Source organism: Mustelus asterias, unplaced genomic scaffold, assembly GCF_964213995.1.
Source record: "Mustelus asterias unplaced genomic scaffold, sMusAst1.hap1.1 HAP1_SCAFFOLD_198, whole genome shotgun sequence".
In the NCBI taxonomy this organism is placed as follows: domain Eukaryota; kingdom Metazoa; phylum Chordata; class Chondrichthyes; order Carcharhiniformes; family Triakidae; genus Mustelus; species Mustelus asterias.
The window spans coordinates 201,521-225,129 of NW_027590190.1; the positions used below are offsets into that span (position 1 = coordinate 201,521).

General features: G+C 46.0%; 2 protein-coding genes across 4 annotated transcripts; both read right to left on the reverse strand.

Annotated features, from left to right (window-relative positions):
* Window positions 1-5,285: 5,285 nt before the first annotated feature.
* Window positions 5,286-8,746, reverse strand: LOC144485541 (uncharacterized). Its single transcript, XM_078203675.1, has 2 exons — window positions 8,663-8,746; window positions 5,286-7,051 (listed from the first exon to the last, which is right to left on the reverse strand). Exons 1-2 carry the CDS (start codon window positions 8,744-8,746, stop codon window positions 5,858-5,860), a joined length of 1,278 nt encoding a protein of 425 aa, XP_078059801.1. The 3' UTR covers window positions 5,286-5,857.
* A 6,926-nt stretch (window positions 8,747-15,672) lies between these two features.
* On the reverse strand, window positions 15,673-20,111 carry LOC144485556 (uncharacterized). 3 transcript variants are annotated; one of them, XM_078203690.1, is made up of 2 exons: window positions 19,947-20,111; window positions 15,673-17,946 (listed from the first exon to the last, which is right to left on the reverse strand). In XM_078203690.1, exon 2 carries the CDS (start codon window positions 17,617-17,619, stop codon window positions 17,194-17,196), a length of 426 nt encoding a protein of 141 aa, XP_078059816.1. In that variant the 5' UTR covers window positions 17,620-17,946; window positions 19,947-20,111; the 3' UTR covers window positions 15,673-17,193. The 3 variants fall into 3 exon arrangements, with proteins under 3 accessions (XP_078059816.1, XP_078059817.1, XP_078059818.1); XM_078203691.1 differs by having other exon boundaries at window positions 19,831-20,111; XM_078203692.1 differs by lacking the exon at window positions 19,947-20,111 and adding an exon at window positions 18,641-18,755.
* Window positions 20,112-23,609: the final 3,498 nt, after the last annotated feature.

Consider the following 23,609-nt stretch of genomic DNA (forward strand, 5'->3'; position numbering starts at 1 on the left):
CATCTTTTGTGTCTTTACTTGTCCCATTACCACTCGTTTTGGTCTTGGGCCGTGAAACATTTTGTCATTTTGCAGATCTTTCATTTTGTCCTTTTCCACCTCCCTCTCTCAATTCTTCAGAGGTCAGTCTTTGACAAAGGGTCATCTGGACTCGACACGTCAGCACTTTTCTCTCCTGACAAATGCCCGTGACCGCTGAAGTGCATCATGGGCATTCAGCCTCTGATCTTCGGGTAAGCGTTCTCCAAGGCGGCCTTCACGACACACGACAGCGCAGAGTCGCTGAGCAGAAACTGATAGCCAACTTTCGCACACATGAGGACGGCCTAAGCCGGGATGTTGGCTTTATGTCACACTATCAGTAACCCCCACAACTTGCCTCCTGGACTTGCTGGCTGTCCTGTCTGGAGACAATACACATCTCTTTAACCTGTGCTTAATGCTCCCTCCACTCACATTGTCTGTATCTTTAAGAACTGGTTGGCTGTAGAGATTTGCATTCTAATCAGTATTCTGTAACTTGATTTTGTGTCTCTGTGCACTGTTTGAGAGCAGATTTCCACTCCATCTGACGAAGGAGCAGCGCTCCAAAAGCTAATGGTATTTGCTATCAAATAAACCTGTTGGACTTTAACCTGGTGTTGTTAAAACTGTTACTCTAAATATATCCCCATCGCTCTGGGTGGGAGTGGAATTGATGATTTCTTGACTGTCTGTCTGCACTGCTGCCTCACAGTGCCAGGGACCCGGGTTCAATTCCCAGCTTGGGTCACTGTCTGTGTGGAGTCTGCACGTTCTCTCCGTGTCTGTGTGGGTTCCCTCCGGGTGCTCCAGTTTCCTCCCACCGTCTGAAAGATGTGCTATTTAGGTGCATTGACCCAAACAGGTGCTGGAGTGTGGCGACTCGGGGAATTTCACAGTAACTTCATTGCAGTGTTAATGTAAGCCTTACTTGTGACTAATAAATAAATTTAACTTTTAACTTTAATTTTGTGAACTCATAGAATCGTAGAATCTTACAGTGCAGAAGGAGGCCATTCAGCCCATCGAGTCTGCACCAACCACAATCCCACCCAGGCCCTATCCCCGTAACACCACATATTTAACCTGCTAATCCTCCTAACACGGGTCAATTTTGCATGGCCAGTCAACCTAAGCAGCACATCTTTGGACTGTGGGAGGAAACCGGAGCACCCAGAGGAAACCCACGCAGACACAGGGAGAATGTGCAGACTCTGCACAGACAGTGACCCAAGCCAGGAATTGAACTCAGGTCCCTGGCGCTGTGAGGCAGTAGTGCTAACCGCTGTGCCACCATGCCGCCCTCATCTCCTTGAACAAATAGTAAATTGTAGAGATTATAAAGTTTGAATTGTAATATCTAATGGTGTAAAATATCTGGGAGCAGAGTGGATGTGATAAAGGCTGGAATACAGACTGTGGGAATGAGGCTGAAACTGCTGTGCTCAGTGAATGGTTCTTATTGGAGGGAGGGATGTAGCGGGATCTTCCTTGTTACTCCACTTACAGGCCGATGTTTGAGGGTCTGCCGATAGCTGTGAGTGTCTCTCTCTTACAGGCCTTGAAATTTCAAAGGCTGGGGAATGCTGCACTGGGGCAAGTCCACAGGAGAGAGCGCTGAACCAGGCTCACCGTTTATAGCTGACCGGTAACCTGATACTTATATCACACAGCCATCCCAAAACCCCCACCAAGGCCTGAGTGATTCTCTCCCTTGTTGGTGGGACAATGGCCACCCTGCACCCACTCCACTCGAGTAGGTCTCCAAGAGAGAGAACAGAGAGACTCTGTCCCTTTTATCTCCTGACCAGCAGTCTCCCTTGAGTGAGCGGGTTCGAATCACTCAGATCACCCTCGGTTCCAGACTCCGGATTTATGGTAAGGGATATTGAAACTGTGACCTCGTCAGAGTGCACTGATGAGAGAACAAGAGGCAAGATGGACTCCAAATGAGTTTCAAAACTTACAGTGATTTATTTAACAATAAAATCAACCTCTTCAATACCCCACCACACATGAATAAAACTTATACTTCATACTACACTATGGGAGAAATGCTAATGGGTACAACGTATTACTGAACTTTAAAATTACAATACACCACCCCTCCCCTTGCCTCAACCTCTATCCTATCCTCGGGAGCTTCACAAGGTTGGCTGGGATACTCACAATTCTAAAAGGGGTTCCTTTGTGGTCGGCTCGAATGTCTTAGTGCAGGGTCGAAACGGAAGAGAGCTCGGTCCTGCTTGTCTGTGTCACTGCTTGCGATTCTGGAAGAGAGCTTGGTTCTGCTTGTCTGTGTCCCTGCTTGCGATTCTGGAAGAGAGCTTGGTCCTGCTTGTCTGTGTCACTGCTTGTGATTCTGGAAGAGAGCTTGGTTCTGCTTGTTTGACTCTCAGCTCAATTTAACAAAAACACCTTCCCTGCCCCCGTAGGTGATTTTCAAGGACAATGGGGCTTTCAATCACCGGCAGTTTCAGTTTAATTTAGTCAAGTCCACACACAAAAGGCTGGAACTGCCTTGACCCCCTGTGGGTCGTTATTTCAATGTCTTCTGTGGATGGGCCGATTTCTGTGGCCATGGACTCCCTGCTGGTCTGTTTACTGTCCTTTGTCCTTCTGATGATTCGATCACTGGTGGATCTGCCTTTTTGGCCACTTGCATATTCAGGGACCTCACACCTTTCTTTCTCTTCGCACAGCCCACCGACAGGTTATGTTTGTCCTGCCGAGCCTTCTGGGGGTTTTTATCAGCCAGCAGCCAGAGTTGGCCACTTTTAAACTGCTACGACAACGGATGAATGAACACCGCTCGACAATCATCAGGCAAGACTGTTCTCTTCCTGTGGGGGAGCACTTCAGCAGTCACGGGCATTCAGTCTTGGATCTTCAGGTAAGCGTTCTCCAAGGCGGCCTCACGACACACGACAGCGCAGAGTCGCTGAGCAGAAACTGATAGCCAAGTTCCGCACACATGAGGATGGCCTAAACCGGGATGTTGGATTTATGTCACATTATCAGTAACCCCCACAGCTTGCCCCCTGGACTTGCAGAATCTCACTAGCTGTTCTGTCTGGAGACAATACACATCTCTTTAACCTGTGTTTAATGCTCCCTCCACCCACATTGTCTGTACCTTTAAGACCTGGTTGGTTGTAGGGATTCGCATTCTAATTAGTATTCTGTAACTTGATTTTGTGTCTCTGTGCACTGTTTGAGAGCACATTTCCACTCCATCTGACGAAGGAGCAGCGCTCCAAAAGCTTATGGTATTTGCTACCAAATAAACCTGTTGGACTTGAACCTGGTGTTGTGAGACTTCTTACTGGGTTCACCCCAGTCCAATGCTGGCATCTCCACATCACTTTTAAACTGTCAGGTTTCTCCTGAGTCCTTTTAAAATATGGAGGATTGCCCTGAAACTTACAGGGATGGGAGGAGGGAGAAAGGGATGGATGGTGAGAGGGAGGGATGGAGAAGGGAGGGAGAGTGAGGTGGATGGAGGGAGAGAGGGATGAATGGGGGTGAATGTGAGAAGCTGAAGTTTACATTTGAAGAGGTTCCCAGTCTCTCTGATCAGCTGAACTGGGGAAGCTTTTGCGCAGACTGCACTGCTGCTGTTTCCCCTCTTGTAAGAAGTCTCACAACACCAGGTTAAAGTCCAACAGGTTTATTTGGTAGCAAATACCAATATGGTATTTGCTACCAAATAAACCTCTTGGACTTTAACCTGGTGTTGTGAGACTTCTTACTGTGTTTACCCCAGTCCAACGCCGGCATCTCCACATCATTTTTAAACTGTCAGGTTTCTCCTGAGTCGGGTACACCTGTTCGGGTACACTGAGGGAGAATTCAGCATGGCCAATGCACCTAACCATAATGGTATTTGCTACCAAATAAACCTGTTGGACTTTAATCTGGTGTTGTGAGACCTCTTACCGTGTTCACCCCAGTCCAACGCTGGCATCTCCACATCATCCCCTCCTGTCCACCAGAGGTCGCTGTAGGCCTCCCAGCTGCTGCTCCTCCCAGTGTCACCTGTTGCCCACTCCAGCCCCTCCAGTACACCTCACTGGAGCCCCGGGCCATTCTTGCCATCCTGCCAGGTCTCGGGTACTGAGGCCAGTAGTAAAGTTTATTTATGAGTCACAATAAGGTTTACATTCACACTGTAATGAAGTTACTGTGAAAATCCCCGAGTCGCCACACTCCGGCACCTGTTCGGGTACACTGAGGGAGAATTCAGTTTGGCCAATGCACCCTAACCAGCACATCTTTTGGACTGTGGGAGGAAACCGGAGCACCTGGAGGAAATCCACAGACACGGGGAAAATGTGCAAACTCCACACAGTGACCCAAGCCGGGAATCAAATCCAAATCCCTGGTGCTGTGAGGCAGCAGTGCTAACCACTGTGCCACTGTACCACCCAGTGCTCTGAGGTTAAGTTTCTTCTTCAAACCTAAGAAGATTCAGTGTCACATCAGGACGGGGAAAAAGGAGTCCATTGGCTTCAGATGGATAATGATAAAAGTTAATATCCCAATTTATTCACTTTATTCCTTCAAGCTGAGGTTTACAAAGTGAGAATTCCGCTGTTTATAGCAGTGACTAAATAAGCAATGACACTCATCCTATATTTAAATTAGTCTGGAATACACCTCAATTTCACACAGGTTAACATTTTTCAAGCATTTGGAACCCCAAATGTCTGCTGACGTGTCATCCAGAGCTGTTTTCCTGGCAGTTTGTGTCAGTAGCAGGCTGCCGTTACCATCCACTCTTGGGCAGGGTGAGGAGACAGCTCCGACACCGACCTCAGCTGGAATGGGAATTGAACCATACATTAGTCCGCAGGCCAGCAATGCTGCAGGAATTGCAGAGGGGCTGCACAGAGGTCCAGAATTGGAAGAGGGGGTTGTGGAGATGGAGGAAGCGTCTGCAAGACATGGGGACATTTTGGATTATCTCAAAATTACAGAATGCGGGAGACCAGTCAGGAATGTGTTGAAATTGTCAAGTCTGGCAGTAATGTGTGGATGTGGGATTCAGCAGCAGATGAAGGGCTGCACGGTGGAACAGTGGTTGGCACTGCTGCCTGACAGCAGTGGGTTTCTGTGTACGTTCTCCCTGTGTCTGAGTTTCCTCTGGGTGCTTCCGTTTCCTCCTACATTCCAAAGATGTGCAGGTCAGGTGGATTGGCCATGTTAAATTATCCGTTAGCGTCCAAAGATGTGTAGGTTAGCAGGGTAAATGCACATGGGTACAGGGCTCATCGAGTCTGCACCGACTCTCCAACAGAGCATCTTACCCAGGCCCTATCCCAGTAGCCCCACATATTTATCCCGCTGTTCCACTGTGTTACTTGTTCATTACAATAGGGACCAGAGTCTGAGGTTATAAATGGGTGAGTTTACTCCAATAGTAATTCTTTCGACATCTGACAAGTTTACAGCTATGAACATCCTGCCTATCAAATAGCTCCAGCCTACATATGAGAGGACCAACATTCAGAGCTTTCAAATCTTTATCCTGAAGTTACAAAACAGACTTTAGTCATCGGCCTGCTGATACATCGGCACATTCACACAGGGGTGGATTGGACTGTCATCTGTTTATTATTCATCTTTAGTTCAATACAGTTTCTGAGTGATTTAAATTTAAAACAAGGTCTGCAGGCGTGAAGATTTATTGACACATGAATGTGAGATGCTGTGGGGTATTCTACAAGTCCAACAGGGCTGATTTACATCAGAAAAACTCCAACTATCAGTATAAACATTATTTAGTTGGGATGTAATTAACAGCAGCAATAACAGCAGAATCACACCCCTGTGATCACTGGTGAACTCGCTGGTGTCTCACCAGGTTGTATGACTGGGTGAATCCCTTTCCACACATTGAACAAGTGAACGGCTTCTCCTCACTGTGAACTTGTTGGTGTCTCAGCAGAATGGATGACCGGGTGAATCCTTTCCCACACTCAGTGCAGGTGAACGGTTTGTCCTCAGAGTGATTTCGCTGGTGTGCGAGCAGAAGTTTTCTGCTTTTAAAGCTCTTCTCACAGTCAGAACATCTGAACGGTCTCTCATTTGTGTGAACAAGTTGGTGTGAAGTGAGAGAAGATAAACAAGTGAATCTCTTCCCACACACAGGGCAGGTGAACGGCCTCTCCCCAGTGTGAATTCGCTGGTGTACAGTGAGGTCGCCTGATCGCCTGAAGCCAGTCCCGCAGTGAGAACACATGAATGGTCTCTCGTCAGAGTGAGCACGTTGATGGTGATGCAGTTCCTCAGAACTTTTATAGCCTTTCCCGCAGTCTGGACATTTAAACAGTCTCTCTTCACTGTGAACTCGTTGGTGTTTCTGCAGGTTGGATGTTCGGTTAAATCCTTTCCCACATTCAGAGCAGGTGAATGGCCTCTCTCCAGTGTGAATGCGCTCATGTGCCACAAGGTGGAATGATGTCCTGAATCCCTTCTGGCAGTGGGAGCAGCTGAACGGTGTGGAACCGGTGTGAATGTACTGGTGCTCCCGCAGTGTGCGTGGAGTTTTAAAACTCTTTCCACACTCAGTGCATTTAAACTCTTTCCTGTCGGTGTGAACTCGCTGGTGTCTCTGCAGGGCAGAGAAATCTGTGAATCCCTTCCCACACACGGAGCAGGTGAAAGGCCTCTCCCCTGTGTGAATGTGCCGATGTATCAGCAGGGCCGATGACTGAGTAAATCCTTTTCCACATTCGGAGCAGGTGAACTGCCTCTCCCTGCTGTGAATGCGCTGGTGAATCAACAGGCCAGCCGTCTGAGTGAATCCCTTCCCACACACAGGGCAGGTAAAAGGTCTCTCTCCAGTGTGAGTGCGTCGGTGATTTTCCAGGTCAACTGGGGAATTGAATCCTTTCCCACAGTCTCCACATTTATACGGTCTCTCCCTGATGTGACTGCGCTTGTGTCTTGACAGGCCAGACGATCGTTTGAAGCCTTGTCCACACACATGTGTATGTTTTCTCCCCACTGTGAATGGTGCTTTTTTCTTCCATGTTTAATGGCCTATGATATTTAGATCCTGATGAATCGAGGCACTCTGTCTGATCTTGATGTGATCCTTGATTTACAATTGTCTGTAATTCCTCACCTTCTAATCCCCTGAAAAATGAATTGAAAACAGAAAGAGGGAAACATAAGAGACAAGCCATTATAACACAAAGGCAAGATGTGAAATTGAGCTGAATGAATCTGGTAAATTGTGGGATTAGGAATAGGAAAAAGGATATGAAAGCTGCTGGATTGTCATAAAGCTTCAAACGGTTTACCAGTGCACTGAGGGAAAGGAACCCTTCACCCTTCAGAGCCCACAACAAAAATCCAGCCTTTCTGTGTGAAGAGGGAGAGGTCGGGAGGAGGGTGACGGAGAGAGACTTTATACATCAGCAACTCAACCAGCATTTTGGCAGAATCTCCCAAACCCACAATCTTTCCCACCTGGAAGTACCAGAGCAGCTGGGACATGGGAAAACTACACAACTCCCTGACTTGGACAAATATCACTATCCCTTCAATGTGACTGGGTTAAAATCCTAATACTGTTGCATTGTGGGAGCACCTTTACTATATGGACTGCAGAGGTTTAAGAAAAAGGCCAACTATCACCATCACAAAGGATAACTGGTGATTGGTAACATATCACTGTCAGTGCAGGATAGTAATTCAGGACAGATACCTGAGCCTTGTCAGTAACGTCCACATCCTAAGAAGTTTTATTTTTTTGCAAGTCTATCTGAAACTTGCAATGAAACAAAACCCACGACCACTACAATCTACAAGGACAAGGACAGTGGACAGATGGGAAACCACCATTTGGAATTCCCCCTCCAAGCCACTCACCATCTTGATTTGGAAATATGTCGCTTTCCTTCACTGTCATTGGATCAAAATCTTGGAATTCCCTCCCTAACGTCACTGTGGGTGTACCTACCACATGGATTGCAGCGATTCAAGAAGGCAGCTCACCAACAACTTTTCAAGGGCAATTAGGGATGGGAAATAAGTGCTGGTCTAATCAATGACACCCACCTCCATTGAATGATTTTGAGAAGTGACCTGGAATATCCATGAGAATACAATCCTGACAATTACTCAGTGAAATACTTCACTCAGTCACACCATTTTCTGAGTTTACATTTGACTGGAGCTCTTGGATTCCGCTGTAATTGCTGCTGCTTGTGGAAGACTTTGGGACATTTACAATTCTCCACCTATTACCACTCCCTTTCTTTCTGATGGATAATGAAAGATCTATGCATAGATTTCAGTATAACTTGGTTCCTCTTTTAATTAATTTATCGAACCCGCCCCCGTCCCCCAATCTACACACAATAGTAAAAACATCACGAGCTACTAATAATGACTTTCAATGGCAGAGCCCTGACCCAGCATTCCCCGCGGTGCTGAATGTCCCCTATTCACACCAGAGGCAGGCACCGCACAGGCGCATTAACCCCTCATATTGGAGCGTGCGCACTGTCAGTAATGGCGATGGGGTTGGGCTGTTTTTGCCTCTTTGCAGGGGGGAAGAAAGAGAAAACTCTGATGGAGCGGGTTCTGGATAGGGAGAGTTTCTAAACAATTGGTGAGTGCCTCAAACCGCGATTGAGACTCTGCCGCTCCCGTGTTTGCAGCTCTGGGTCTTTTCCCCTCCGAGGCCCAAGTCCAGGCTGACGGCCGCCATCTTGGTTCAACGAGGAGCGCATGCGGCTGGTTATTCTTGACGCAACAGTATGGGGGCGGGGCTAAGGTTATTCTCTTCACACCGGGTCCTAGTGTCCGATACAGCCACCAGAATTTGAGTTTTTTCAACATTTTCACCCACTCTCAAGCTGCAGCTGATGTTTTGCAGCCGCGAGGAATCCATGAACCATGTTTATATTCAGTGTGAGAGGTTGCAGACCTTGAAGGAGCTGCCTCTCCCCTTTTAATTACACTTCTTTTCTGCCCCACACTCCTATTCGTTGGCTGCCCAGTGTGGAGCAGGCTAGGGAGGTCAGAGGATCTTTTCCTGGACCTGCTCTTGGGGCTGGTTAAAACAGTAATTTGTAGATCAGCAGGAGGTAACTTGGCTGTCGGCTGCTCTTCCGTGGTCTTGTCCATGCTCGAATGGTCCTGGAGAGGGAGTGTGCGGTGTTGACTGGAACACTCGATACCTTCCACAACTCAGGGTACAGAGTGTCTCATAGACACTGGAAACAAATTTCTGGTTTAGTTGAGATGGAAGTTTGATTGGACCACAAGATTGGAGAAACAAGAGAGAAAAGAATGTTCTGTGGAAACTAGAAATGCTTGTTCTGAATTTCTATCCTGTACTGACAGTGATACTGACTCTGCCAATGGAGTTGAGGATTATATCAGATCAACCATGATCTCATTGAATGGTGGAGCATTCCGGGTACACAGGTACACAGACGGGAAACTGAAAACAAACATCACATCAAAATCTGAAAAAGTCACTCCATTCATCACAACATGAATATCATCGACCTTTAAATGTGAAAGATTTCAAACATCAGTGTGACTGGAAAAGCACAGAACAAACATACACCCAAGTTCCAGTGAGCTGACTGTGGAAACAGCTTTAACCAGTTACACAGCCTGAAAAAAACATCACACTATTCACAGCAGCGAGCCAAAGGATGGGAAGACCTAGGATCAGAGTTAGGCCATTGGGCCCATCGAGTCTGCTCCACCATTCAATGAGATCATGGTTGATCTGATATAATCCTCAACCCCACTTTCCTGCCTTATCCCCATGACCCTTGATTCCCTTACTGAGAAAGAATACACAAGTTCTTTGTGTGGGCAAGGCTTGAACAGATCATTTAACCAAGAGAGACACAAGGATACTGGCACCATGGAGAAACCATGGAACAAAGAACAAAGAAAACTACAGCACAGGAACAGGCCCTTCGGCCCTCCAAGCCTGCACCGACCATGCTGCCCAACTAAACTAAAATCCCCTACCCTTCCGGGGACCATATCCCTCTATTCCCATCCTATTCATGTATTTGTCCAGACGCCCCTTAAAACTCACTATCTTATCTGCTTCCACTACCTCCCCCGGCATCGAGTTCCAGGCACCCACCACCCTGTGTGTAAAAAAACTTGAAAATGTGGTGACTGTGGGAAGGGATTCAATTATCCATCTCTGCTGGAAATGCATCGCCGCAGTCACATTGGGGAGAGACCATTCACCTGCTCTGTGTGCAGGAAGGGATTCATTCAATCATCCCATCTGCTGACCCACCAGCAAGTTCACATTGAAGAGAGGCTTTGACAGTGATAACAATTCTAAAAGCTCTGAGGATCTGTCAAGCACCAGATCATTCACATTGTGAGACAGTTCAGTTGCTCGCATTGTGGGAAGCTATTTAAACAATCACAGAACCTCACTGAACACGAACACACTCACACTGGGGAGAGGCCATTCACCTGCTCTGTGTGAGGGAACGGATTCACATGATCATCCCACCTCACTACACACCGACTGGTTCACATTGATAACAGACCTTTCAAATGTACGGAATTTGAGAAGCGTTATAAAACCACAAGTGATCTGCTGATACACCAGCGAGTTCACAATGAGGAGAGGCCATTCAGATGTACAGTGTGTGGGAAGGAATTCACTCTGTTATCCAGCCTCCAGAAACACCGCGAGTTCACATTGGGGAGAGGTCATTCACCTATTCCTTGTGTGGAAAAGGATTCATTTATTTAACCAGCCTCAGATCACACCAACTCGTTCACTTGGATAAGAAACCTTTCAAATGTTCTGAATGTGGGAAGAGCTTTAAGACCTCCAGTATTCTGCTGAGACACTAGCAAGTTCGCAGGGAGAGACTGTTCACCTGCTCCGACTGTGGAAAGGGATTCACTCGCTCATCCAACCTGCGAACACACCAGCACATTCACACCAGGGAGAAACCGTTCACTTGCTCTGAGTGCGGGAAGGGATTTTCTCACTCATCCCACCTGCTGAGACACCAACACACTCACAATGTAGAGAGACCGTTCACCTTCTCTGAGTGTGAGATGGGATTCTCTCAGTCAACCCACCATCTTACCCACCAGAAAGTTGACAAGTGTCTGCAGGGGTGGATTCTGCTGTTATTGCTGCTGGTGATGACATCCAGGACTGAACCATGTTCATTCATCGCTATAACTGGGCTGGAGATTAATATTCTGGATAAATGTCAGATGAACTAATATTGTTTCAGACACAATGCGGGGACCTTCATTTGTTCAGGATAAGAACAGATTAATCAATGTCTTGTTACCAATTGCTGCTTTTTTGTGGCCTTTGTCTTTTCTAACTCTCAATTATTTCAGTTCTCATACCTTCAGTTACTCTCATGGACAAGTTCCAGCTCCCATCCCTTCCAGAGTGTCTTTCCTGGTCTCGGAATCCAAGGAACATATCAATAACATATCTGTGATCACCAAAGACAAAACAGTTAAATGCACTGATCCGCTTCTTTCCCCAGTCACTGAGGATGGGGATATCTGTGGAGCTTTCTCTCTCTGTGATTTGTTTAATTGTCCCCCACCATTCACGGGTAGATGTGGGGGGACTGCAGCTCTGATCTGATCCGTTGTTTGTGGATTGTTTGGTCCTGCCTAGAACATGCTGCTTCTGTTGTTTAGTGTGCTTATAGTAAAGTGTTACCAGTCACCAGATTGGAATCTCAGCTATAGGGTGCCTGGTGCTGCTCCTGACATGTCCTCCTACACTCCATGTTGAACCAGAATGGTCCCTTGGCTTGATGGTGATGGTAGAGTGAGGGATGTGCCGGGCCATGAGTTTACAAATAGTGGTTGAATATTGTGATGCTGATGACCCACAGCACCTCATGGATGTGCAGTTTTGATCTATGTCTATTCTGAATCTATCCCGTGCCACACGAGATGATGGAGGGTTCAGATCACAAGGATTAGGAGCAGGTGTCGGCCATTTGGCCCCTCAAACTTGCTCCACAATTCAATAAGAATCATGGCTGATCTGACTGTGGCCTTCACTCCACTTTCCTGCTGCTCCATAATCCTTGACTCCTTGTTAATACTCTGTCTAACTCAGCCTTGAATATGTTCAATGACCCACAGCCTCCATTGCTCTCTGGGGACGAAAATTCCACAGCCTAATGACCCTCAGAGAAGAAATTTCCCTGATATCTGCCTGAAATGGGAGAGCCTTATCTTTAAAGTGTGACTCCTGCTTCGAGATTCCTCACAAAAACAAAACATTCTCTCGGCATCCACCCTGACAAGATCCCTCAGAATCTCATGTTTCAGTCAGGTCACCTCTCATTCTTCTAAATTCCATTGAGTATAGACCCAACTTGCTCAACTTTCCCCAGAAGACAAACTCCTTCATCCAAGCAATCAGTCTAGTGAATCTCCCCTGAACTGTCTCCAATGCACCTGTATCACTGTTCAAGCAAGGAGACCAAATCTGTACACAGTACTCTTGGTGCAGTTTCACCAATTCTTTGTATAGTTGTAGCAAGACTTTGTTACTTTTATATTCCATCTCCCTTACAGAAAACCTTCCTAACAACTTGCTGTTCCTGCTTGTTACTTTTCTGCGATTCTTTTAGAATTTCACCCAGATCCCTCAGTCCTGCAGCATTCTACACTCTATTTAGATTATATAGTTTTTTCCTATTCTTCCTGCTAAAGTCAATATCCTTATATGTTCCCATATCATACTCTGCTAAGATTTTTCCCTACTCACTTACCTATTTATATACCTTTGCAGATTCTTTGTATCCTCCTCACAACATGCTTTCCTATCTATCTCCGTGTCAACCTGTTGCTTGATTGGACTGTGAGACTGTAGGAAAGGTCAGTTTGTAGTTTAGTGATGTGTAATGATCAAATAATTGAATTATATTAATCATTTAACCTGATGTGATATTCTGCTTAATTGTAATCAGTGTAAGATATGAGAATCTTGTGACTGGCTCTTTGTCTGTAGCTGCATCCTTATTTGACAAGTGAAATACATCACATACCCTTGGATAATTATAGAGCAAGTGCTGTGAAACCCATCAAGTCTTGGTGAGGTAAGGTCTGGAGCCATTAGCTTCCCAGCCATTGACAACTGACAGTTATATTTGAGTTAGAGGCCCTGTTACATTGAAACATACATAGAAACTAGAAGCAGGAGTAGGCCATTCAGCCCTTCGAGCCTGCTCCGCCATTTATTATGATCATGGCTGATCATCAAATTCAATATCCCGGTCCCCCCCGCCAAATATCCCTTTAGGCCCAAGAGCTATATCTAATTCCTTCTTCAAATCACAAAACATTTTAGCCTCAATTATTTTCTGTGGTAGTGAATTCTACAGATGCACCACCCTCTGGGTGAAGAAATTTCTCAACTCAGTCCTAAAAGGTTTACCCCTTATCCTCAAACTATGACCCCTAATTCTGGACCCCCCCCCCAACCATTGGGAACATTCTTTCTGAATCTACCCTGTTTAACCCTGTTAGATTTTTATAAGTTTCTATGAGATCCCCTGTCAATAAACCATCACACCTGCAATACTTTGTTTTAAATTTATATCATTTAGAGACTGCTGAAATAAAGATGAACAATAAACAGATCACAGTGCATTCCTGCAGCTCTACATTGACAGGAGAAAGTCTGTTCTGTAACTCCAGGATGAGGCAGTGTAAGCTCTGAATGTTGGTAATCACAGGCAGGCTTGAGCTGTTTGATAGATGAGTTGTTCATAGCTGTTAACTTGCAGATATTGAAGGAATTACTCTGAAAGTAAACTCGATAATTTATAAGCTCAGACTCTGCTCCTTGCTGTAATGAATACTCAGCATCCATTAGTGCTAATTTACAGTGAATCACTGAGTATCCTGGGATCTTTGTTACTTGTTTTGTGAAATATCTCTCCCCATTAGTGTTGAACTGCTGGATAACTCTGATTGCATTTAGACATGTCTGGAAAGAGACAATTTGCCCAGATTTAACTGCAATTTGTAACCAATAAACAATGTTTATATTCTGACTTGTAGACTGGTGATTTGTGAAGAAAGATTTAATTCACTCACTCAGCAGTTTGAGGGAAATCAGACTGAGGTTTAATGTAATAAGAAATAGGAGCAGGAAGAGGCCATTCAGCCCTTTGAGTTTGTTCAGCTATTCACTGAGATCAAGGTTGATAATCTACCTCAACCCCACCTCCCCGCACTGTCCCCATATCGCTTAACTTCTCTTTATACCCAAATATTTATCAATCTTTGTCTTAATTATACCCAATGCCGAGCATCCACTGCTCCCTGGGGTAGAGAATTCTAGACATTCACAACTGAGTGAAGAATTTTCTCCTCAATTCAATCTAAATGATTGACCCCTTATTCTGAGACTGTGACCCAGTGTTCCAGGTTCCGCAGTCAGGGGAAACATTTTCACACCATCGAACCTCTCAGGCCCATGAAGAATCATATACTCTGATCAGATCACCTCTCATTTTTCTCACCACCATTAATTTGATCCGAGTCTGATTTTATCGGTAAAAGCAAAATACTGCGGATGCTGGAATCTGAAACAAAAATAGAAAATGCTGGAAAATCTCAGCAGGTCTGACAGCATCTGTGGGGAGAGAATAGAGCCAACATGTCGAGTCTGGATGACTGTCTGTCAGAGCTGACGAAGGGTCATCCAGACTTGAAACGTTTTTTTGTTTTTGATTTTATAAGTACCCTGTTACCAAGTCCCAAACAATAAGATTTCTAATATTTCACCTACAACTGATGTGAACTGGTCTAAATTCCCCATTTTCTCTCCTACTTTCTGGACTAGTGAGGTTAATGTTTGCTGACTTCTGATCCTTGGGAACTGTTCGAGAGTTTAAGGAATTCTGGAAGATCAAACTAATGCATCCACTATTTCTGAAGCTCCCTCTTTTAAATCCCCAAGATGCAGGTTGTCTGGTCCGGGGAATTTGTCACCATTTAGTCCCATTAATTTCTCCAGTCTCTATTTCTATAAGACCCTCATTCTTATTGGACAAGGGACTGTGTCACCGGTCTCCAAAGCCACCACAGCTTTGGACTTGTGCAGCTCCCACCATTGATCGATCAAACCCATTTTGATGGGAATTAAATGGCTAGTTTCATTTTTTAAAACTTTTATTCACATTGCACTTGTCAGAAAGGATCATTTAATTAACAACTTTTCTGTAAAGTTCCATAAAATGAGGTTGGAACATGTCTGTCTAGTTTTTCATTATTATTGACATTTGATGAACAGCATTACAACTCGAACGATATTGTATTGGTGACTAATGTTTAAAAATGGCTCTTCCTTGTATTAAAGTTCCCGCCCCCTTGCACTAACCCCTTGGTTCCCCATTATTAGAATTTCTCTTTTGTCTTCTACCATGAAGACAGATAGATACAAAGTATTTGTTGCATTTCTCTGCCATTTCCTTGTTCCCCATTATATTTTGACTTTTATCTGCCTCTCATAGAGAATGTTTACTTTCACTCACTTCTTCCTATCCACATACCTACAGAAACATTTAAAAATCTACTTTCTAAACTCTTACTGGTCTGCACCCAAAGAGGGAATTGAGCTCAGAAGCGATTTTAAAACAGTTTATTGAGAAGTAACAGTTAAAACAAGATGTGTGAGTTAAATAGATAGGAAAAGCACCTGACCTGTGACAGGTGAGAGAGATTTACAGATCCCAGAGGACAAGCAGACGGATGAAGCCAAGTGAATGTTGATGTCCATAACTGGTGCCTATGGAAGGTTCACTTCAATGAGCCTGATTGTGGGTGTTGGGGAGAAGCCAGTCAATTTGAAATCTCCTTGCTCTTGAGGGCCTGTTTTAACCTTTACATGTAGTTAGTTACCATAAGAGCCAATGGTATCAGGATTAAAAATGTCTTGCTTCAGGGCCTGTGCGAGAGACAGGTCCTTGGCAGGGAGAAAGGCTTGTCCTGTGTTTGTCAGCCAGCAAGCTTTCTTCAGAAGACAAAGGGAAGGCTCTTTCTATAATATTCCATCAGTATCCAAAGATTTTATAAGGCTATTAGATGGTGATTTCTTACAATCTGTTACTTGGATTTGACTTTTCTCCATTCCTGAGCTGAGGGAATTTTTGTTCCAGACGGGATGGGTGACATTTGGAGACTCTCGATTCTCCACCAATTCCCATTCCCCTTCTTTCTGGGGGATAATGGAGGTGTCACTGTGTGTAGGTCAGTAAGAATTCTCAGCAAGGATTAATCAGCACTTTCAAATTGGAGATGTTCATCAGTGCAACCTCTCAGACACTGAATTGTAGAATTCCGGCCAAAGATCAATAGGGTGGCACGGTGGTTCGCACTGCTGCCTCACAGCGCCAGGACCCCGGTTCGATTCCTGATTTAGGTCACTATCTGTGCGGACTCTGCACGTTCTCCCCGTGTCTGCATGGGTTTCCTCCAGGTGCTCTGGTTTCCTCACAGTTCGAAAGATGTGCTGGTTAGGTGCATTGGCCATGCTGAATTCTCCCTCAGTGTACCCAAACAGGCGACTAGTGTGGCGACTGGGGGATTTTCACAGTAACTTCATTGCAGTGTTAATGTAAGCCTACTTGTGACACTAATAAATAAACTTAACTTAAACAATTTGAGATTGAAGTAAAAGTTCCGAATCTTGTTGTAAACTAATTTCAGATGGACCGCGGTAACTGCAGCCCCAGGAACACAATCACCTCTAGATCCAGAATATTAAACTCCAGCCCAGTTACCGGCTGTATTAACATCAGCAGAAACAAACTCCAGCTGTCAGAATGAAAGGGCCCGGTTGTCATTAACAGCAGCCATAACAGCAGAATCCAATCCCTCACTTGTGAACTCGCTGGTGTTTCAGCAGCTGAGATGAATCAATGAATCCCTTCCCACACTCGGAGCAGGTGAACGGCCTCTCCCCGCTGTGAACTCGTTCATGTCTCAGCAGTTGGCATGAATCAGTGAATCCCTTCCCACACTCGGAGCAGGTGAATGGCCTCTCCCCAGTGTGAGCTCGCTGGTGTACAGTGAGACTGCCTGAGTGTCTGAAGCTCTTTCCACAGTCAGTGCAGCTGAATGGCCTCTCCCCAGTGTGAACTCGCTGGTGTTTCAGCAGGTGGATGAAAGCCTAAAGCTCATTCCACAGTCAGTGCAGCTGAATGGTTTCTCCCCGGAGTGAACTCGCTGGTGTGCCACTAGGTTAGAGGAATTAATGAATCCCTTCCCACACACGGAGCAGGTGAACGGCCTCTCCCCAGTGTGAACCCGCCGGTGTAACGCTAGATTGCATGACTGAATGAACCTTTTACCACACACAGAGCAGCTGAACGGCCTCTCCCCAGTGTGAACACGCTGATGTAATGCTAGGTTGGATGACTGAGTGAAATCCTTCCCACATGTGGAGCAGGTGAAGGGTCTCTCCCCAGTGTGGGTGCGTCGATGAGTTTCCAGTTTGGATGGGCAAGTGAATGCTTTCCCACAGTCCCCACATATCCACGGTTTCTCTGTGGTGTCGGTGTCATCATGTCTCTCCATGTTGATGATCAGTTGAAGCCTCGTCCACACACACAACACGTGTACAGTTTCTCCTCACTGTGAATGGTGATGTATTTTCAGGCTGTGTTAAAGCTCTTTCCACAGTCAGTTCACTGGAACACTCTCACTCGGGTGTGTGTGTGTCTCGGTGCTTTTCCAGTCACACTGCTGTTTGAAATCTTTTCCCATAGACAAAACAAACACACATTTCTCCTTCCACTTTCCAAGTACGATGATATCCAGGTCCTAATGAATCAAGTGATTCTGTCAGATCTTGATGTGATGTCTGGTTTGAGATTCCCGACTGCAATCCTCAACTTCTAATAGCTGTAAAAACCGTCAATAAAAGTCATCACTGACAGTCCAGGATAGAAATTCTCAACAGACAATTCTAGTTTCTCTGGAATTTTTTCCTCTCGAACCCCCAAAGTTGCAGATCCCCATCCCACACACTCTCCCTCCTCCCTGAACTGAAATCCAAATAAATTAACAGATAATCATTTCAGTATCCTCTTAAAAAATGTGTACAACTAGAGATAGTATTTTTGATGATTCACTTCATTCGTAACACATGAGAAAACATTAATCTGAATCACCCTGATCCGATCAGTCAGAATAGCAGATGTTAACTTTGTGTCCAGAACTGACTGTTTCGAGATTTGATGAGAAATTGTGAAGGGGGTTTCTCTAAACCTCCCTCTCTAACTAAGTTAAACCTGGTTTCAGTGTCAGGGCCCATTCTGCTTTCTGGTTCTCTTCCTGCTGACTATTAACCTCAATAAAATATCAAGAATACTGAAGCCACTGTTTTTGGTCCCCCTTCCAAGTCTTGTTCCTTTGCAATCCACTCAATCCCTCTTCCTGGCAAATGTCTGAAATTAAGCCAGTTTGTTCATAACCTCGGTGTCCCATTTGATCCCAAGTTTCTGGGACTGCCTATTTCCACCTCGGTAACATCACATGACATCAACGCTACCTCAGTGCATCTGGTGCTCAAAACCCTCATTCAGGCCATTGTTACCTCCAAACTCAACTGTTCCATCGCACTCTTGCAGGTCTCGCACATTTTACACATGGGAACGTGAAGTCATCCAAAAGTCCGCTACCCGTTTCCTAATTAACAGCAAGTCCTGTTCCCTGATCACCCCTGTCCTCCCTGACTTGCCTTGGCTCCCAGTCATGCAACACCTTGATTGTAAAATTCTCATCTTTGTTTTCAAATCGTTCCATGGCTTCAGCCCTCCTGATCTCTGTAATCTTCCCACAAACATCCGAGATATCAGTGCTGTTCTTGTACATTCCCTACCATAATTGCTCCACCACTGGTGGTTGTGTCTTCAGGTCTTCAGCCCCAGGATCTGAATTCCCACCCTACACCTCTCTGTCTCTAACTCACTTTCCTCCTTTAAGCCTCTCTTTAAAACTCACCTCTTTGTCCAAGGTTTTGGTCATTTGTCCTAATATCTCCTGATGAATCTGGGAATCTCACTTTGTTTTATAATGTTCCTCAAAGTTTATTTATCAGTCACAAGACTTACATTAACACTGCAATGAAGTTACTGTGAAATTCCCCAAGTCGTCACACTCCAGCACCTGTTTGGGTCAATGCACCTAAGCAGCACAGCTTTCCGACTGTGGGAGGAAACCATAGTACCCGAAGAAAACCCACGCACACACGGGGGAGAATGTACAAACTCCACACAGTGACCCAAGCCGGGAATCGAATCCTGGCGCTGTGAGGCAGCAGTGCTAACCACTGTGCCGCCTGTGTGAAGTGCACTGGAATGATTTATGATATTATAAATAGAAGTTGTTGTTGGCTATAATTCTGACCTCCTGTTTTACAACAACTCACTGATTTTACAACAAACTCTATCTCTGATGTTTTGTTTGCTGAGGATTATCCATTTGGTTTTGCCCTTAATAAAGATGGCCGATGTTAACATCTGAGGATTTTGCCTCACAAATTGAGGAATTAAAATTTAATTATTAGTGTGACAAGTAGGTTTACATTAACACTGCAATGAAGTTACTGTGAAATTCCCCCAGTCACCACACTCCGGCACCTGTTCGGGTTACACTGAGGGAGAATTTAGCACGGTCAATGCACCCTAACCAGCACATCTTTCAGACTGTGGGAGGAAACCGGACCACCCGGAGGAAACCCGCGCAGACACGGGGAGAATGTGCAGACTCCACACAGACACTGACCCAGGCTGGGAATTGAACCCGGCTCCCTGGCGCTGTGAAGCAGCAGTGTTAACCACTGTGTCACCCTGACCCGAGATCCGGCATCTGGCCGACACCGGGTGTTTATGAAGCCTCACCGCCCGGATCCATTTATGTTTCCGGTTTTCTTTCGGGCTCTGGATCCGCGCCATTTAAAATTCCCATTGAAAACCCGCCGGCTCGAGCTCCTTCCCGCCTGCGGATCCACAAAGTGTTTCCAAATCCTCCCAGCCACCGCCTAACGCTGACTCCGCTTCTCCGGGACAAACAAGCGCCAAGGACAGCAATGACACTGCGCATGCTCCACATCACAATGACGGCAGCTCCGGACCAATAGGAAGAGGGGGCGGCGCTGGAGGACCGAGCCGAGCGGCTGGTCCTCCGACCAATTGGAGTGAATGAGGGGCGGGATTGGAGGACCGAGCGTGAGCGGCTCGTCCTCCAACCAATCAGAATAAATGAGGGGCGGAGCTGGAGGACTGAGCCGGAGCGGCTGATCCTCCAACCAATCGGAGTAAATGACAGGCGGGTCCAGGCTGGGAGTGGAGCATGCGCAAAGATGATCAGGCGTTGGGGAGCCTGGGAACGGACTGCGCAGGTGTGGTGTGCACAGGAAGAAGTCACAACACCAGGTGAAAGTCCAACAGGTTTATTTGGAATCAGGAGCTTTCGGAGCGCCGCCCCTTCATCAGGTGACTCACCCAGTCCAACACCGGCATCTCCACATCAGGTGGTGTGGGTGTGCGCTCTGAGCATGCTCAGTGTCAGTCATGGTGTTGGGGAGGGTTCGGGAGGAGATTGTGAGCACAGGGTGGGAATGGAAACCAAGGCTGCACTGGAAACAGCACCAACTTCTGGCCTAGGCCGCAGGCCCCGGCTTTATCGCAGGGATAGCGCTGAAACCGGTGGCTGGACATTGAGGAGGATTTGGAAACACTTTGTGGATCCACAAACCCTTCAGAATCATTGTCAGCTCCCTGGTTTGCAGCTGCGGGGCTTCTCCCTCCCTCCCGGGAACAGGCCCAGGTTAACGGCCCCATCCTGGCTCAGCCACTGGAGGATGGTTCACATCAGAGGATGGGGGAGGGGGACAATAAATAAGAGGTTACACTTTGGCCTCAAATCAATGAGGACTCTGATCTCTGGGAAGGAAGGAAACCCTGGGAGGTGGGCGGGGAGGATTCACAAACACCAGCTGGAGGCCCCAACACCCCCAATAAGACCCATTGGTTTTATTGTCAGTCTGCAGACAGGAGCTGGAGAACTGAACCCAGACAGAGGAGAGGGAGGGAGAAAACTGGGAGTGGAGAAAAGAAAATTGTCTGTTCAGCGTTTCTATTGTGGATTGACAGCTGCTTTATAGATGCAAGATGGGGCAGCACGGTGGCACAGTGATTAACACTGCTGCCTTACAGCGCCAGGGACCTGGGTTCAATTCTGCCCTTGGGTGACTGCCTGTGTGGAGTTTGCACATTCTCCCCGTGCCTGCGTGGGTTTCCTCTGGGTGCTCCGGTTTCCTCCCACAGTCCAAAGATGTGCAGGTTAGGTGGATTGGCCATGCTCAATTGCCCCTTCGTGTCAGAGAGATTAACAAGGTAAATATTACGGGAATGGGTGGGATAGTTGTCGGTGCAGACTCGATGGGTTGAATGGCCTCCTCCTGTACCTTGAGGATTCTCCGATTCTATGATGGATGTTTGAAAACTGCTTTTACACACGGTTACATGTTGACGATTTACACACAGAAAACTCAACCCCAAGAGAAATGTTTGTCTCTCTGTGATTTCTATTCTGCATTGACTGTGATGATTTTTGTAAACAGAGATTACAACTTTCAGGAAAGGTTAAATGGACTGAAGTTTTTTCCTATCGAGCAGTGACCTGATAAAAGTCTTTCAAATTATTAGTGGCTTGGACAGGGGAAATGTGGAGAGAATGTTCCACTTGTGACAGAGTCTAAAAGAAGGAATGATCAATAAACGAAGAGTCATAAATACAAGATAGTTACCAATAAATCCAAGAAGCAATAAGGACAAATTTCTTCACTCACAGGTTTAGAATTACCATAGAAATGAGTTGAGGAAAGTGCTGAGATTGTTTCAAAAGGAAATGGGAGAAACACACAAGAGAAAAAGAAATGGAAAAATCAACTGAAAGGCTGAGATGAGGTCTATGGGACAGGAGAAGATGTGTCAAGTATAAAGAATTAAACTGAATGGCTTGTTTGTGTCTTGTGTATTCAAAGTAATTCAATGTAAACTCCTTTTCCAGAATATCTGCAGACGGGCGATTCAAACCAAACGTCTCGGGATCTGACAGTGTCACATGATTCTTCAGGATCTGAATATCAAAGGCCCATGAATGTGGAAGGAGAAACGTTTGCCTATTTTGTCTTTGGGAAATTATTCAACATCAGTGTGACTGGAAAAGCCCCGAGACACAGACATCTCAGTTACTTTTCCACAGTCAGCTGGAACAGAGCTTTAACCAGTCACACAGCGTGAAAAGAAATAGCACATTTTCATCAGGTAGACACCGCACTCGTGTTCTTTGTGTGGACCTGGTTTCAACTGATTATATAACCTGGAGAGACATGAGGACACCTGCACCATGTGAACAAGGAGCAGCAATAGGCCATTCGGCCCCACGGGCCAGTTCCGCCATTTAATAACATCATGGCTGATCTGATAGTGAGCTCAAATCTGCATCCCGCCTACACCCGATAGCCTGTCAATAATCATGGAGAAACCGTGGAAATGTGCGGACTGTGGGACGGGATTCAATTACCCGTCTGAATTGGAAACCCATCGACGTATTCACACTGGGGAGAGACCATTCACCTGCTGTGTGTGTGGGAAGGGATTCACTCAGTCATCCAGCCTGTACACACACCAGCATGTCCATACTGGTGAGAGGCCATTCACCTGTCTTCAATGTGGGAAGGGATTTAATGCTTTATCAAACCTCCGGACTCACCACCAGGTTCACTCTGATCAGAGACCGTTTAAATGTTGTGAGTGTGAGAAGAGCTTTAAAAGCAGAAAGGATTTGTTGATTCACCAACGCACTCACACTGGGGAGAGGCCATTCATCTGCAACATGTGTGGTAAGGGATTCACTCAGTCATCCCACCTCCTGACACACCAAAGTGTTCACACTGATCAGAGACCATTTAAATGTTCTGATTGTGAGAAGAACTTTAAAAGTAAAAAGGATTTACTGATTCACCAGCGCACTCACACTGGGGAGAGGCCGTTCATCTGCTCCGTGTGTGGGAAGGGATTCACTTGTTCATCCCAGCTCCTGAAACATCGATTTGTTCACACAGATCAGAGACCTATCAATTGTCCTGAATGTGATAAAACATTTAAAAGCAAAAAGGATCTTCTGAAACACCAGCACACTCACACTGGGGAGAGGCCATTCACCTGCTCTCTCTGTGAGAAGGGATTCACTCGGTTAGCTCACCTTCTGAGACACCATCGAGTTCACACTGGGGAGAGGCCGTTCACCTGCCCTGTGTGTTGTCAGGAATTCATTGATACATCTGACCTTCTGATACACCGGCGAGTTCACACTGGGGAGAGACCGTACACTTGCCTCCTGTGCGGCAAGAGATTCACTCAGTCAGCCCACCTGACTACACACCAACTTGTTCACACTGATCAGAGACCTTTTGAATGTTCTGATTGTGAGAAGAGATTTAAAAGTAAACAGAATCTGCTGAAACACCGGCGAGTTCACACTGGGGAAAGGCCGTT